General features: G+C 46.1%; 1 protein-coding gene across 1 annotated transcript in view; it reads left to right on the top strand.

Annotated features, from left to right (window-relative positions):
* The window catches only part of LOC130114532 (chromatin remodeling regulator CECR2), a 77,389-nt gene continuing 59,096 nt past the window's right edge, over positions 1–18,293 (top strand). Inside the window, exon 1 of the mRNA XM_056282403.1 lies at positions 1–253. Coding sequence (XP_056138378.1) covers positions 134–253 — 120 coding nt within the window. The 5' untranslated portion in view covers positions 1–133. The remainder of the gene's footprint in view (positions 254–18,293) is intronic.

Consider the following 18,293-nt stretch of genomic DNA (forward strand, 5'->3'; position numbering starts at 1 on the left):
CTGAATGGAGCGTCAGCTGCAACTTTTCGTCATATTTGTTAAGGGAGTTTGACCTTACGCGGACTTTGTGAGTAACTGAAGAAACAAAGCTTCTGATGTGAGAAACAAAGTGACACATTTCCCAAGTCCGAAGATGTCCCAGGGATGTACAATTTCTGTGGAAGAGATCCAGTCTTGGTGGGAAGTCCCCGCCATAGCCCACTTCTGTTCACTGTTCAGGACGGCGTTCAACCTCCCGGACTTTGAAATAGAGGTAAATAAATTAAAAAAAATCACAAGCGCGGTTACAGTCAGTTTCGGTGACAGAAATGAAAAGTTGTTTTGTGTAATCTATTTCGCCTGCATGGCGTGTCGGACTGAGTTTGCGTAACTGGCTAACTGGTTAGCTAGCTTGTTTGCTAGCTGTTATCTGTTCTCCTAACTTCTGTTGGTTTACACGTTACCAATGCAATCCTGTTAGGTAACGCGCTAGCCAGCAAGTTAGCTAGCACCGCTAAGACGGTAGCCCTACTTCCGAACAGAGATGCTACGCCGATGAAAGTGTCACCAAAGTTGTTTATGAAACACATAAAACCATTAGATTTGATTAATAGCACAGTTTGATTAAGCGCAACGACACTCGACCGTTAGACGCCGCGATACGGGGAGACAGAGCGGCGGCGTTGTGAGCAGCACCATGTGCGACTCATTTGTTTTCATTCGGCAGAGACGCACTGCGTTGCGTTCATGCTGTGCCGTTCGACCACTGCAGAAAGTGTAGGCTACTGTTGGTGTTCCAAGATTTTGGGAGATTGTTCTTGGACCACAACTCACAAAGACATCCTTAAACGTGTGCAATTCGAGCACTGAGATAGTTGATGAAACTCTTGATTTAATCGTTACGACTGGCTATGTCGTGTAAATTTAGCAGTGGTGCGACACATCTTTCATTAACGAACAGTTTATTTGCTCGTTGTATGTTTGAGTAATATGCGTTGTGTTTTGCAGCAAGTAAAGTTTCTTTCTTGGCGTGCGGTATGGGTTTATTGTCTCGGAGTTGCAAGCCATCTGGCTTGGGTGGCCACAAGGACGCAGATGCCTTTCAGGCATTGTTTCGTCGCCCTGTCCCTGTCCCCCCCCATGTTTTAAACAATGTTTAAAACGCTCAGTACCTTTTTATAAACTGACTTTCAAACCTGTAGAGGTCCAGATACTTTGGAGCGTGTCGTGTTTTCCTATAATAATCTTGTTTTATTACACTTAATAATTAAATTCTTTTTATCAATCGCTCGATTCTTCTCGGACACCAATTTATCTGCACGATGCGCCGCAACCGTGCGCCGGTTAATAATGCTTGTTTTGCCCATCGAGGAATGATTGCGCTTAATAGAAATGGGTAAGGTCAACATCATGCATCGGCAGTCTCCATCACTCATTCACTCCGACCCCCCCCCCCCCCCCCCACCCCATCGGAAGAGAAACACAAGCAGGCATCGCTTTGTTATTGGATGAGGGGTGAAGCAGATGGGGATCGCATTGCGCGTACTTCACATGAAAGTTGAGGGTCCCATGTACTGTTTGCGTTTGGTCCGACAGAAAAACACACGGTAAATGTGTCGCACTGCAGTTTTCAAGTACACGGAATAATTGAGATTGCGTTGTCACGGAATAATAGTCGTCCGAGTTAAATTTCACATCGTGGAGCAAACAGTTTTTCCACCGTTTGGTTTATCACCAGCAGCGTCCCGCAGCTGCTCAGCGCGAATGATTTATCCACCTTTTAATGGTCCACTAGACACAAATCACATGTTCCTCACCCAATAGCAGGCCTCCAGCTAGAAATATTGAGATGGATGGAGTCCTCCGATGCTTTCACATCATAATAAGACACACTGTTGATGTTCAAGGTCATAACTCCCAATGCAATTATTTTCAGTTGCACTTAATTACTTAGAAGTTCTTCCAATATAATGAACGCGTAATCCAGTTGCGTACAATCATGACTGAAAGACAGTGGAAAGTGCATTTTAGTTTTAGATATTTGTGTGTTTGTGGAGAGATCCTTGCACAATTTGGCAAATTTTTCATTTTGTGAAGGCCTTTGCTGTACTTGAAGCTATTTAAACTATTAAACTATTGAACATATTAAAGAGGAATAATGGAATTGGAGTGCATTTAATTGATCATGAGTCTAATGGTCATATTGTTTGAAAACCATGAATGAGTCATTTATCCCATTGTTTTTGCTTGTTCTTTTGTTTATCTGTGTTGATTGAGTCAGTGACGTATCAATGTTTTAGTGTGTAGTTAAATTAACCATGGTTATTGATCTTCAATTTACTGGGTTTTGTTGAACTTTTGGAAGTTACCAGCACTCACAAGTGGCTTCAAAGTAAATTAAAGCCTAGCCAGTATTCTTGGCTGTGAACTACAAATGACTTGGAATGTGTGATGTCTCTCTCTTCAGTGTTACTAAAAAGAAGCTTAGTTGACTCGTGTTCCTGCATGGGTTCGTCTCCATTTTTAGTCCCCATTGAGGCTCCCCTAAACAGCTGTGCTGAATAAAGCTTGCGGCTCAGTAAATAGTGCACAAATCCATGTCTAAGAGGATGGTGTCTTTGATATGGCCTTGCCTTGCCTGGGAGATGATCAAATTAGTACATCTGACTGAAGGCTTAGCAAGGATATGTAGATAGCCTGAGTCTGATTGAAGGTAATGCCTTAGTGTTCACATAAAATCATAAGTTACTCGGTTTTTCGCTTTTGCAAACAATTCAAAGTGCACCTATTCTCTAGATGTATGATTAGATTAATGTGGCAGTCAGTTCTTTAAAGCTTTTGTTGTAAGATCATGTCCTAGAAAGTGGGACCTGATCAGTGTTTGCTGTAGTATTCATAGATATGGTGGCTAGGGTTAAGTTAGATTCTTAGACCTAGGTTTACTCCTTTGGTACATTCCAGGGTCAATCCCAGTTCCAATATGGCTCATATTTGTATATCACAATACCTGTGTATGCTAAGCAGTAATGATGGCCAAATCTCAGTTGTATTTACATTTTTTCAGCTGTGAGTATTGAGGAAACACTGCCTACATCCACAGTTCTGCACCTGTCAGTTTTAAATCTGCCTACAGACCCAATAAATCAGTGACTAGAACAACTCGCTTGGTCAGCTGCTGTTATATAGTGACAGGTCTTGCTCAGAAAATCCACCTCTGAAGGCCAAGTTTTCTCACTAAAGCCTTTGTGTTAAGAAAGGAAAATATCAGGCAGACATGCATGCTTTGCTTTATCTTACACTGCATACCAGGAGATAGAAGTCAAGCTGGCCAGGGTGCTGTAGGTGTTGAATTGTTTTGTTTTTTCTCGGTGGCTGATTCTGATCCCCCTCCGCCTTTGTTTTGATGTGTGGAGTCTTGGAAGATGTTAAGAATCAATGAGCTACTTGAGTTTTTACAGTAAATCAAAACAAGTTTGACAACTTTAATAGTGTGACTAATTGTTTTGACCTACTGGTCATCTGACTCTATCTTCTGTTTTGACTTGTTCTCCTCTGCTTTCTAACTCCGCCTGTTTTTTAAATGCCTGGATGATGACTGTCAGCTCCAGCGTAACTCTATCTCTGAGAGTTTTGGTTGGGTCACCTATGAATCAGGGTAGAAATTGGAGGGGGTGGGTGCAGGAAGTGTCTGTCATTAGTCTCGATGGAGTGGGGGTGGTATCAGGTGATTTCATTCAACATTCTGTGACACTCCACCAGTCCCACATTGTGGACAGACTGATAGTTTGCACTGGTTGTTCCTGTCCTCCTGTCCCATGTCTTGTAAAGGTTTCTGTCAGCTAGCCTAGATATTATCGCATTCATCTTTTTCTGTTTAACCTTCTATTCTAGTGTTGTCCACTGGTATCAACATTTTGACAGATGAGTTGGGGGGGGGGCTGGAGATGCATAGTAGGGTTTTAGTCACTTTGGTTAGCAGAACAATTTGTTTACAATTTAGTTGCCTGCTTCATTACAGAACACAGAGTTACAATCAACTACAGTAGTTGAGCTATGTTTTTCCAGTCCAAAGTTGTTTTTTTTGGGGGGGGGGGGTCAATACAAAGTAGAGGCCCCTGCATGGGCTTTATGTTCATTCCTCTGTGTGGGTCACAAAGATCAATGGGTAAGGAAAACCCAGGATGGAGGAGATGGCTCACTGGGCAGAAACTAACATGACAGTTGCTGGCTGGACAAAAAACCTGATCCTTTTTCTATCAAAAAAAAACAACTCCTTTTTTAATGAAGGCTACTTGAGAGCTGACCCTTTTTACCTTGTGAAACTGCTACCAGGCTGGATATTAACAAGCTCAGTGATCCAGTGTGAAGGTGCTGCTGTGGCTTTGTTGGGGCGTCTCTTTTCTTTAGACGGATCCGGTCAGTGATAATAGGTTTTTTTTCTTTTTCTCCTACTTCACTGGCAAGGCCTAAAAAACGGCTCCGTCCACATTCTTCCTGTGTTGATACACTTCACTGTCACTGGTCTCCATTCTCCCCAGGCTGGTGGGAGAGACACAGAAAGTAAGGTGTGTGTGTGTGTGTGTGTGTGTGTGTGTGTGAGAGAGAGAGAGAGAGAGAGAGAGAGAGAGAGAGAGAGAGAGAGAGAGAGAGAGAGAGAGAGAGAGAGAGAGAGAGAGAGAGAGAGAGAGAGAGAGAGAGAGAGAGAGAGAGAGAGAGAGAGAGAGAGAGAGAGAGAGAGAGAGAGAGAGAGAGAGAGAGAGAGAGAGAGAGAGAGACCACATGCGTGAGTGTGCTCGGACGTGCATTTGCACGTCAAATAGTTTGTGGAATTAGTTGGACATAAAGGGGGGCAAAAGGCGAGCAATAGAGAAGAGTTCAGAGATATGAGCATTGACAAGGCAAAAAGATGGAGAGAGACAGAGGGAGAGATGCCTTGATGCGTGCTCAATAATCCAGGTAAGAAAATCACAGAAAGTTGAATCAGTTCATCTGGACACGACATTTATTGAGAGAAACGTTTCATCGCTCATTTAAGTGACCTCTTCAGTCTCAATTGACTGCAGGTATCCCCACCCTTATTGTTGAGAATTAAAATGGTGAATAGGTTAATATTATTAATAAGTAAATGAGTTAATTAAGATATGCTAATGTTTAACAAGCATATTTACATGAGAAATCCCTGTGCTGCTAACTCTCAAACAAGCCCCGCAGCTGAGGCGAGGATGAACAGGACGTCACTCAATGGTCGAAAATTTCTTTATTTTTAACCAACAGGTTACGAACCTTGAAAAAGAAAACACACAAAATACAAACATACATCATTCAAGTACCCTCAACTCAAAGCTAACACACAATACAACTCACTCACTCCCGCAATCACTCACCAGTCCGTCCTCGTCCCGTCATACTAAAGAGTCCCCGCTCCGAAGCTGCACCAACCTTCCCGACGTCACCCCCAGAACGCAAACCAGCCAATCACAGCAGCTCCCCAACTGAGACCCCGGATGCACGCATCTCTCGCCAATAGAACCTCGCAATAAAAGTCCTCATCAAGCACACAGAAATCACATACAATCGGAACTGGAATAAATCTCATTATTATTATCAATACTCAGATTCACCTATGTAACTAACAATTCAAACAATGCCACAATTCAACTACATGTAAACGAAATAACTTTCACAAGTTTGTACCCAAACCAAACAAAAATCTCTGACTAAACACAACTCAAATCCAACCACCCCACAGAAAGCAACACACCTCCCACTTGGTCTACTGGACTCTAGACCTAAGGAGACCACACTAATAATCACCGCTTTCTCTTTGGTGGTGTTTCTTCGGTTAACTCTTTAATTTCTTCTTTAAGTCTTTAACGACCCCGGAGCCAGGTCCCCCCGAAGAGGCACGGCCAGCATCACAGGGTCGCTCGCTGCCAGCAGGGTGCTTATCCATGCTCCATACGGAACCAGTGGCACTCTTGTCTCTCCTGTGGTCTGGACCCTTCCATAGCACAACAGTAGTCCTGACATCTCTTCTCTGACGACTACAAGCCTGTTCAATGTAGACTCAGGGAAAGCTACCCCCTCTTGGGCTGCCAAGCATAGGTCCCAAAAGGCAGCTCTGACCTCCCCCACATCGATAACTGGCTTGCCCACCTTCCCTCTCGAGTGCTTAGCCTCCCACTCTGCTCTCTCCATGGCTCCCCCGCGAATCATCCGTCTCTTAACAGCTCGGCGAACCCAACCGATCACCCCACAGAGCTTGGCCAAGCTACTGAACTTTTCAGGCTCAACCAGATCAACGATAGCCGCGCCCCAGAGCCTCTCCTTGTTTTCAATCTCAGCGGAGGTCGACTCTTCCTCCTTCACTATGTGCACAGGAGCCTCGTCAGTCCCATCCAGACGCCCCTGGACAGGATTTGCCGTCTTCTTCCACTGGGCTCTAGTGAAAGCCACTGTGAATGCCCTCCGCTGGAGCTTACGCACAGCCTCTCTGGTGCTGGCCGCCACCTCCGCCACAGACTTCGTGGGACACTCTTCTACCGGCCTCACTTGGAACTCAGGACCCTTTTGCCAAATGGAGCCCTCACCCAGGTCTTCTAGAGGACCTCCTCGGGTGATGAGGTCGGCGACGTTCAGATCTCCTGAGATCCACCACCAGTCAGCTACTGGCCCAGCCTTCTGAAACTCCCCGACCCTGTTCGCGAATAACGTCTGATACCCGTAACTCTCCCTCTGGATAGCTCCCAGGATAGTCTGGCTGTCTACGAAATGGAACCATCTCTCCACCTCAAGTCGACCCTGCCTCTCCCAGAACCTTGTCAGCCTGGCAGCGAAGACGGCGCCGCAAAACTCTGCTTTGACCCCGTCGCCCTTCTGGTCAAGGGGCGCCAGCTTGGCCTTTGACTCAACAAGGCGGATATCCGCCTCTGTAGACGTCTCCCACCTCAGGTACAGAACAGCTCCGAAGGCGTCATTACTCCCATCTGAAAACGTGATGCCCCACGGCCTCCCCCTCCATCCAGGAAGAGTAAGGCTCCTTTCGAAACTGATTTGACGAAGCCGCACATACTCTTCAAAAAGCTTGATGGCATCTGCCCAGAGGTCTGTCAGAAGGGGACTGTCCCACGTGTCTTTCTTGGAGTCTCCTCCCCCAGTCTCCTGGAAGGCTCTCCTTACCAAGATGGCCCCTCTCGCTTTGGCCGGGGTAGCTACACCAACAGGGTCGTAGAGCCCTGCTACCTGGCTTAGGAGCTCCCGTCTGGTCTGAGGGTTTAGCGTTTTCTCCTTGATCTCCTTCTCTGAGAGGTCGACCCCCGTCTTCATCTTCTGCTTTCTTTTGGAGAAGTTGATTGAAACCATCAGGAAGAGTCTGTCGCTGTCCACGTAGTATCCAACACCAAGAGCCTTGTGGTCTTCCTGCCCTAGCTGGTTGGGCAACACCAGGGTTCCGGACTCTGGACTTGGGCTTTTAACAGCTTGCCCAACCTGACTACCCTCGCACCCCCCACTTTGACCGGACCGAACCCACGGTTTGAGCGAGAAGCCTCCGGCCCAGAGTATCTCCTCCACTCCTCTGGTGATCTTTTCCAGCTTCCCAGGGTCATTGTGGGACGGGAAGATGTCGTCCACATAGCTTTCCTCTTCAAGCACTCTTCTCTCGTCGCTCATGTGAGAGAACCTGGGCAGTCTCGCGGTTTCCCTCATGGCCAACTGCGCTATGCATCCCGCTGGCCTGTCTCCAATATTGACCCGAGTGATAGCGAAGTCTCTGATCTCTTCCTCGAGTGAGTCCCTCCAGAGGAACTGATGAAGGTGAACCTCTCTTTCATTCAGCCACACAGAATTGTACATCTTCTTGATGTCTCCTATGGCCGCATGCTCTCCTGCTCTGAACCTGAGCAGAACCGCCCGGATTGGGTTTAGCACATCCGGACCCTTCAGCAGGATGTTGTTCATGCTCGTCCCTTTGAACTCTTGGCTACTGTTCCAGACGAGCCGCACTGGCGTGGTGACAGAGTGAGGGTTCGGTGCGATTAGGTGACTTACATACCAAACTGGCCCTCTCCAACTGTTGATTGTGTCCTTCTTTAACTCGATGGCTGCTCCTCTTTCCACCATCTCGTGTGCTTGGGCTGCGTAAGCAGCTCTCCACAATGGGTCCTTCATGAGGCGCTTTTCGGTTCTCAAGAATGTCGCTTCCACCACTTTCCTGTCATTTGGAAGTGAAGCCGGGTCTTCAGTCCAGGGGTATCCCGCGTTCCAGTGCGGCGAGTCACTGTGGTCGTCAGTAGCCACATAGGTCAGGCCTTCCTTGATCTTTTCTAGTTCCTTCCCTTCAGCTAGAGTCATTTCCTTCCCCCCTGGCTGGCATTTCCCGCACCGGCATCCTCCACACTTCGGCTCACAGGCAGCTCCGATGCTGTCCCATTTCCACCACTCAAGAACTTCCTTGCTGGTTGTGGCCATGTTCCTGATCTCCTCACCACTCTCTTGCTCCAGGCCCAGCATTTCCTCTCTGGAGCTATTTGGCTCTCTGGAAATCTCTTCGTCCTTGATCACTTTTGCTCTCATTGAGCGTGCAAAATGTGTCTTTGAGTTGTGAATGGATACCTTCACCTCTTCGAACAGATCAGGGTGTGCTCCCCCCACAGTCTTGCCCAGTGGGCCGTCCCACAACACCAGGTCTCCCACTGTCTTCATCCGCTGCGGAGCAAGCCTACCCTCTCGGTGGCTGATTAAGAGTTCGATTTTCTTTTGCCTGACCAGTTCCTCTGTCTTGACCTCCGGGAAGAACTTCTTGAGCTGCCGCGGGCTAACGACATGGTCTGCTTGTGCGATCTCATCCAGTCCATAACAGACGATCTGGTGGGGACTCCACTCATTCTCTGAAGTCCACATTCTGACTTTGAGCAAGTACCTTTTTGTCTGGACTCTTACTTTCATTCCACCAACTCCATGCACGACCAGCATTACCTTCTCTCCTTTCAGTCGGAGTCTGTTGGCGGCTTGGTGGGTAATGTAATTAGTGTCAGACGCAAGGTCCATCAGGGTCCCAATAGTTTGTCCTCCATTGGTTGTGACCTCCATGATCATCATAAGCACTGGATGCTCTGTCAAACCCCTTTCTTCAAGGAGACCATCACCGTTTGTGCTCGCTCTCATTGACGCTGTTGTCTTGTTGGTAAATGCCCTTATTACCCTTTCCGCTACTTCAGGGGAGACATCAGCTAGGGCCTTCTCTTGTTCTTTTGAGAGCCTTCCTGCCTTTGTGTCTCTCTTTCCCCCTTCTTGCTCTTCCCTCTTTTTCTCATCACTTTTGTGCCCTCCTTCCACGGAGCACAAGAGGTAGCCGTGGTCTGAGCTGTCTCTTTTCTGGCAGCACTTCTTCTTGCAGAGGAACCTGTTACTACATTCTCCATCCACACCATGGGATGCCAAGCATCTCCTGCAGGCTCCATTCCTTTCGATGACGTCTTTCTTTTTGGCTAGGCTGAGCCCTTTGAACTTCTCGCAGAAGAAGATCCTGCCTCCGTGTTTCTCATCTCCACACACGCTGCACTCCTCTTTTGCCAAATTCCTTCCTGTGGCCCTTGTGAACGCCCTCCTTTCCGGTTTGCTCGATTTCTCAGGCTCTTCTGACACTCTTAACTGCTCCAACCTTTCGAAAACCGCTTCTTGCTCCTTTAGGAACTTTAAGAGAGCACTAAAGCGACCATCAGCAGTGACACCGTTCTCGGGCTTGGTTTCGAATTTGAGCCAGTCCATCTTCACACTGTCAGGTAGTTTGCTCTCTATAGTTTCCATTGCCAGCGGATTCTTTATGGCATCAGTATTTCCGAGATCCGTCAGATCGGCCAGGGCCTTCTCCACAGCTTGAATCAGATCAATTGTCTTTCTTGGTTGGTTTCCTTTCACCGCTGGAAACTTCTCCAACTCCCTGATTATCTGAATCGCGATGGTAGTCTTGTTCCCAAACCGGTTCTCTAGGACCCTGAACATTTCTCCTGCAGTATCATAGCTCGAAAGTCTGAGGTCTTTGGCGATTTTTTCTTCCACGCTGTCTAGGAGCTGGAATTTTTTCACTTCCAGTGACTCTGACGGATCTCCCTGCCTCTGTAGACTTTCCCAGTCTCTTCACCATCGGTGGAAGTCTCTCATGCAACCGCTGAATGTCGGTAGTCTTGTTGGTTGGAGGCGCACTCTCGGTTTGGCTGCTGCTTGCGCGCCTCCCGCTCCCAGGCTTGCCATACTGGCGCTATGTGCTTCCTCCCATGCTTTCCGCTGAGCCTTAGCTAGCTCAGCACGCTCTTCTTCGGCAGCTTCTGCCATCCTTTGCTGAGCTTCAGCAGCCTTTTTCCTGGCCTCCGCAGCCCTCTCCTCAGACTCGGCGTTAACTTCGGCAGCCTTTAGCCTGGCCTCAGCGGCTCTCTTCTCAGTCTCGGCGATCTCATCGGCCTCCTTTTTCCTGGCCCTGCCGAATTCTGCCAACCACCTGATCCAGAGCTCGTTTCTCTTGTCCTCCAGCACCCGAAGCCGCTTACTCATGTCGCACGTAACACCTTCAGGGATCCACTCTTCACAGACAGCCAGCAGATTTTCTGCCTTGGCGATGAGACCTTCCAAGAGTGCGTTTTGCTCCTTACCGTTGCTGTAGGTTACTCCTTTCAGGCTGACTCCTTCAGCGCTTTCATAGCTTCTTTCTGCCCGTCCAATGGCAGATATTAGCTCGGTCTCCGCATATCTCGACCAAAGGCTGGACTTGACTGCCCGTCTCACCTCTTCAACTTTGAGCTCACACTCTCTGGTTACTCTCTCTATGTCTGCTTTGAGCTGCCCATCCAGTGCCTCCGCGTCATCGTTCGCTTCAGCTAGCAAGCCAGCCTCATAGTCATCATTTGCAGAAAAAACCCTTTTTGCATCATCAGAAAATGATTTCCTCTCAACTTTCAGCTCATCTCGAACCAGGGTTGTTGCCATTCTAAGGATGTAGTTGGCTCTTTTCGTGAACGCCGTCTTCACTTTGGTCCTTTCTTTCTTTAGTGATTCCATTTTTATTGATTTACCTTGGATGCTAAGCCCTGAGCGTACCTGTATCTCCTTTTCTAACTCAAAGTCTTTCGCCCTCTCTAGCTGCCTACACTAGCTCAGAATCTTCTGCCCTGACTAGCTCAGCCTGACTAGTCTTCAGCGGCGTTACCGGGCTCACCAGGGGTCCCCCCGGGGATACCGCCCAAAATAGAAAGCAACACAAATAAATAAAGTGGGGAAGGTCTCACCTTCCCCCGCCGGCTTGCTACCCAGGTACGCTCAAAACTAAGCTAAAGCTTAGGCCATTAATTTAGACGGCTGCTAAATGTGATCACTGGCATCAGCAGGTAGCTGTTTAGTTAACCAGCTCCTATTCTACTGGCTGGGCTAGCTTTCCTTGCTAGCTCACGTCAGCTTTTGTTACGGTAATTACGTTAGCTTCCGATGCTAACTCACGTTAGCTTTCCCTTGCTAACTCTCATAATTGCTAGCTAGCACACTAGCTTCATAGCCTACTAGCTGTGCTTACTTTAGCTAGCAGCGGTAGCTTCCTAAACTGCTAGCTGAGCCCTTACGTTAGTCAGCTACACGGACCTGAGCTAGCATGCTAGCTACAAACAGGTATGTCATTGAAAGGGAAATTTCACCACCTGCCCGCTGACCCTAGTGGCCTTATGTGCGGGTTTATTACGTTTACACCAATAACATGGATACCACAACCTTTCTCGTCCAGGCGACGGTTCAGCAACTCTTCTGCCGTCGTGGTGGTTCGTAACTGTGCTGCTAACTCTCAAACAAGCCCTGCAGCTGAGGTGAGGATGAACAGGACGTCACTCAATGGTCGAAAATTTCTTTATTTTTAACCAACAGGTTACGGACCTTCAAAAAGAAAACACACAAAATACAAACATACATCATTCAAGTACCCTCAACTCAAAGCTAACACACAATACAACTCACTCACTCCCGCAATCACTCACCAGTCCGTCCTCGTCCCGTCATACTAAAGAGTCCCCGCTCCGAAGCTGCACCAACCTTCCCGACGTCACCCCCAGAACGCAAACCAGCCAATCACAGCAGCTCCCCAACTGAGACCCCGGATGCACGCATCTCTCGCCAATAGAACCTCGCAATAAAAGTCCTCATCAAGCACACAGAAATCACATACAATCGGAACTGGAATAAATCTCATTATTATTATCAATACTCAGATTCACCTATGTAACTAACAATTCAAACAATGCCACAATTCAACTACATGTAAACAAAATAACTTTCACAAGTTTGTACCCAAACCAAACAAAAATCTCTGACTAAACACAACTCAAATCCAACCACCCCACAGAAAGCAACACAATCCCTGCTTTATTATTATTATTGCATGACACAGACTTTTATTTTGAAGTGCATCTCTGCCAGAACACTACTTCCTGTTTTGATGCGCACCTTTGAGTGAGTGATTTCTGATGAAGCAGTTAGAGAGGAAAACAAACGAAGAAGTTTGAATAGTTTGTGTTAAAATCTTGTTTTTAGTTGCAACTGAAGAGTCAGTAAAGTGCTTTTGGAACGTTCAACACTTATACATGCAGTCATTAATATCTTCCACTACATTTTTTGGTGCTGAAACTCGTGAAAAGGAATCACTTTGAACTTTGGACTGAAAGAAGTTGGAAGCTAACCATTAGAAGTGGCTGAACGATACAGCAGGTTGAAATGTAAACATGCTGCAATTCCCACATCTACGATGAAGCTATGCACTCAGGTTGTTGTCCACGAAGGAGGAAACTTTAATTGGCTTGGACCCAGGCATTGAGGAGGGAACTCTGAATGAGGAATATGAAGTGGAAATTGAAAGTATGCAGGATTACCAGGACCGCATTATTCCTTGGAAAACACTTGCTACCAGATCGATTCAAAGGAATATGGAGACCACGAGTACATGTGTGAGTAACATAAGCAAAAACTCTTTCAGCTCTATAAACAAACAGTTTGTGAATCTGCCAAAATTAGTAATTGAGAAGTTTCATGAAGAAATAAGCCAGTGGCAGGAATTCTGGAGCCAGTATGAGATTGAAATTTACTTAGCTGAAATCCTATCTAACTGGAGCAGCAGCAAAAGCACTAGTGGGTCTCATGTTTACTGACAGTAATTATTATGCACCAATTGATTTGCGTAGAAATATATTTTGGAAGAGAGGACTTTGTAGTCAGTGCACACGTGAAAATTACTGAACCTGACTCCCATGAAAAGGTCTTCAGATATTGCAGCGCTAGGACATTTGTATGATGAATGTGAAATTCAGATATGTAGTTTGGAATCCATGGGCATTTCCTGAGACACATATGGTTGTTTATTGTGTCCGGTATTAATGCAGTTAATACCAGATGACATTGCATTAGCCTACACAAGCAAGACTTTGAATGGAAAGTGCCTGAGCTCATTCTGTTCCTGCAAAATGAGTTACAAAGCAGAGAGAGCACTTCAACTTACCTAATCAGGGAGCTCACACAAAGAAAATTCTCCACCAAATAACCAATCATTTATTGAACCCGTGTCTTCCAGTAAAACAAAATATAAGAAATGCCCTCAACTGCTGCATTACACACAGCTAGTAATGCACTGCAGAACTGTGTGTACTGTGACAGTCCAGACCATAAAACAGAATGCTGCTCAGATAATTCAGTGTCTGCTTGCAAAGAAAAATTGGGAAGATGCTATGTGTGCTTAGGTCCGAAACACATAGCCAAATTCTGCAAAGTAAAAGCCGTCACATGTGCTTTGTGTGGTCACAGACATCACCAGTCAATCTGTGATCAAGGTGAAGTGCAGCCAGATGTGAGCAGTGGCAGTACAGATGCTGTGGTATCTTCAGTATCTAGCACTAGTATGAAACCAAAGACTAATGGACAGAACGTAGTGTTGTTGCAGACAGTTAAAGCATGGACAGAGGGACCAGAAGGAAGAAAAATTGTGTAGTTTGTTAGATGGAGGTAGTCAAAGGAGCTTCATTCACAAGATCCTGATGAAAGCCCTTAAATTACCTGTTTATAAACAAGAAACATTAAACTTTCAAACATTTGGATCTACGACTCCCATGACCACAAAACGCAACATTGCAAAGGTAACTCTAGAAAATGTGTAGAACACACAGCAGTGGATTGAAATGACTGCTGTTGTAACTCCTTAAGTGTGCTCTGCTGCATTGAAAGTTCCTGGGCAGCATATTTAAGAAGAACTCAAAATGAAAGACTTGCAACTTGCAGATTTCCTGTTAGAGGGTGTGGATGATCCAGAGTTGTTTGGCTAACAGGAGCAGACCTTTACTGGCAAGTTGTGTCAGGCCACATTGAGAGATTAAATGAATCCCTTGTAGCTTTAGAAATTTCATTTGGAAGGGTTGTGCATGGACCAGACTCTGTGTCTAGCATTCCAGAAACCACATGCATTCATGCACATTAGTTTAGAGGAGGAAACTCAAGTCTCAAAGGAATTGCATGCTTTCTACGAAATTGAGTCCCTAGGCATTGTTAATGCAAAAACTGAAAGGCCATAGGCGATGGAGGCTCTTGAGAACTTTGAGCAGACGGTAACCTTTAAAAATGGACGCTACCATGGCAATGAGACAAACCAGATCTGACAACTTCAGGGTCGCCAAGAAATGGTTTGAAATTTTAAAGAAAAGGCTAAAGGCTGATGTAAATCCTTATGAAGAGTACAATAAAGTGATCCAAGACTATCTGCAGGAGGAAATTTGTGAGGATATTCCTGTAAATGACATGACACCAGAGAAAATGGAGACTGTGAAATATTAGCTTCCTCATCATGCAGTTTTCCGAGAAGATAAGGCAACCACCAAACTAAGAATCGTGTTTGATGCATCATCACATGAGAACTGTTGCCCATCCCTAAATGACTGCTTACTGACTGGGCTAAACCTGAACCCAGACCTGTTGGATGTGCTAATTAAGTTCAGACTACACAAGACAGCCTACACAGCTGATATCACTAAGACTTTTCTGCAGATTGTGCTAGCTGATGGGGACAAAGAAGCTGTTAGGTTCCTGTGGTTGCATGAGCCTACAATTAAGACTTTGATGATGAGCTACGCATACCGAGAATGAACAGAGTCGTATTTGAAGTCTCACCAAGCCCGTTTCTTCTAGCAGAGACTATTAGGAAGCACCTCCAACAGACTGTTAAGGTATTGCGGAAATCATTATATGTGGATGATTTCATTGCAAGCTCATGTGATGTGGAAGAAGCCTACCCAGTCATCACTGGTGCAAGCGACATTATGTCTGCTGCTGGTATGAATCTATGCAAATGAAAGACAGACTTGCTAGATCTGAGAGCAAAGTGGGAGGAGAATGCAATGCAGTGTATAACAGAACCGACTCAAGTGGGAATGCACTGAAAGTATTGAGGCTACTGACGAGACCAGAAAAGGACAACTTTGTGTTTGATTTAAAAGGACTGTTGGACATTTTCCCCCCGTTTTCTACCCAATTGTATCCAGCTAATTACCCCACTCTTCTGAGCTGTCCCAATCTCTGCTCCACCCCCTCTGCCGGTCCAGGGAAGGCTGCAGACTACCACATGCCACCTCCGATACATGTGGAGTCGCCAGCTGCTTCTTTTTACCTAACAGTGAGGAGTTTCGCCAGGGGGATGTAGCGTGTGGGAGGATCACGCTATTCCCCCCAGTTCCCCCTCCCGAACAGGCATCCTGACCGACCAGAGGAGGCGCTAGTGCATTGACCAGGACACATAACTACATCCAGCGTCCCACCCACAGACACGACCAATTGCCCGACCATCGCTGGCTTGGTCGGGCCAAGCCAGCGATAACAAGGGGATTCGAACCGCCAATCCCCATGTTGGTAGCAACAGAATAGACTGCCACTTCACCTGGACACACCCCCTGTCCGACATTTTAAAAGGAAAACAAAACACAAAGAGAAGTGTGCTGCAGACATCAGCTCATATTTTCGATTCCATTGGTTTCCTCATGCAGTTCACCATTCGAATGAAATGCTTGTTTCAGGAAATGTGGCTGAGGGGAATTGGGTGGGATGCGCAGTAACCCCCTGACTTGACAAAATTGTGGAATAGCTGGTGTTTAGAGCTACCACAGCTTAACCTGGTAGTCATTCCAAGATAGTACAAAATTGAGTTTCAATCAAATGCACAGTCACACAAACTATAGGTTTTCTGTGATTTGAGTGAAAAGGCATATGGTGCTGTTGTATACCTGTAACGACACAATGAAGATGGTGAAATGGTGACAAGCTTTGTTGCATCAAAGTCATGGGTTGCTCCCCTAAAGAAATTGTCTTTACCATGCTTGGAATTGATGGGCGCCTTGATGCAATGCTGTGATTGCAACCATTCCCCAATCTTCTGTGAATAGTAAACATTGCCATTGTAACTCTAGTTAATGGTAACAGCAATTTGCATATGAAACCGATCGTTGTTTTCGATTGTTATGTCACTGTATTGTTTATAAGTGTTGGAGATACCTGCAGTCAGTTGAGACTGAAGAGGTCACTTAGATGAGTGCTGAAATGTTTCTCTCTCAATAAATTTTGTGTCCAGATGAGCTGATTAAACTTTCCGTGACAAGCGGGAGAGGGACTGTAATCTCGAGGAAGGAGGCCTGGGGTCAACATGGCTGTGCAGTTGCCCCCCCCCCCACACACACACAGACAGACAGTTTAGGCTATTCGTTGCTGTAGAGCAGGGGTCCCCAACCTTTTTTCTACCGCAGACCGGTTTAATATTGACAATATTCTGGCGGACCGGGGGAGGGGTAGGGGTGGGTTAATAACGACTGGAATATAGGTTAGGCTTATAAGTCAAAAGTATCATAACATTTAAAGTAACGTTTGGATATTAAACACACAGCGTATATTTTCCTCACATTAACATAACAACGTTGCAACTCACCAATATCACTGAATCAGTGGGAACCCTAGACTTGTTTCCCTGCAGCAAGATCGTCCAATCAAGGGGTGATGGGAGACAGCGACACCTGAAGGGTGTTTCTTATGTCTAGTCTATTCCTCAATTTTATTTTCATTGCAGAAAACCCCACTTTACAGAGATATGATGTTGGAAATGGAAGCAAAGTTTTCAGTGCTTTCGTGGCTATCTCAGGATATTCAGCCTTGACTTTGATCCAGAATGTCGGCATTTATGTCAAACATACTTCTCAACCCACCGTCATTTGCAAGCTCAAGGAGTTGATCTTTTTCTCGTGCTGACATGGACGATTCGCTGGGGACATTCACAAATGGGTCGCGGATCCATTCCTATACATTTCTTGGGTCATCTGCAGTTGGGAAATAACGCTCAAATTCTGTGGACAATGAAGCAAGGTGATTGCGCACCAGCTGGGAGAAGGATGTTGCAGCATCAGTCTTTCCCAAAATCCCAGCTGATGTTTGGAACATGTCAAATATGCCTTTGTCCGCTCGCTTTTCCCACAGTTCCAGTTTGGCTTTGAATACAGACACTTTATCTGCCGACTTGAAGACAGTTGTCATTCTCCCCTGAAGTGACAAATTTATTTAATTGAGGAGGTTGAAGATGTCACACAAATAAGCGAGTTTTGTTATCCACTCCTCATCACTGAAGTGTACTGCCAGTAGTGACTTTTTTCGGAAAGAAATCTCTGTCATGGCTCTCTTAACTCAAAAACCCTGGCGAGGGATCTCCCCCTTGATAACCACCTGATTTCAGTGTGTAAGAGAAGACGTCTGTGCTCTGCATCCATTTCCTTGCAAAGCTGCTCAAACAGATGTGAGTTAAGGGTGTGTGCTTTGATGTGATTGATAATTCTAATAATGTCACTCAATACGCTGTTCAGATCAGGTGACATTTTTCGGCTTGCCAGCATTTCTCTGTGTATCACACAGTGTGTAGACTGGCATTCAGGAGCAACCTTTCTGACTCGGGTAGTGAAACCAGACAGCCGTCATAGCTGCGGCCCCATCTGTGCATATTCCAACACAGAATGACCAGTCCAGCTTGCCTGACATCTAATCATCCAAAGACTTGAACAGTTCTGCCCCAGTTGTGTTAGTTGGCAGCGACAGAGCACTCAACATATCCTCATGCACATCGTCTTGAAATATATATCGCACATAAACCAGCAGTATTGCCTTGTTGTTGACATCGGTAGACTCATTCACCTGGATAGCATACCGCGGTGACTCATTAAGCCGCTCCAACAACTGTGTTTCTGTGTCCTCTGCTATTTCATCAATTCTCCTTGAAACTG

The sequence above is a fragment of the Lampris incognitus genome, chromosome 6, assembly GCF_029633865.1.
Source record: "Lampris incognitus isolate fLamInc1 chromosome 6, fLamInc1.hap2, whole genome shotgun sequence".
Classification (NCBI taxonomy): Eukaryota; Metazoa; Chordata; class Actinopteri; order Lampriformes; family Lampridae; genus Lampris; species Lampris incognitus.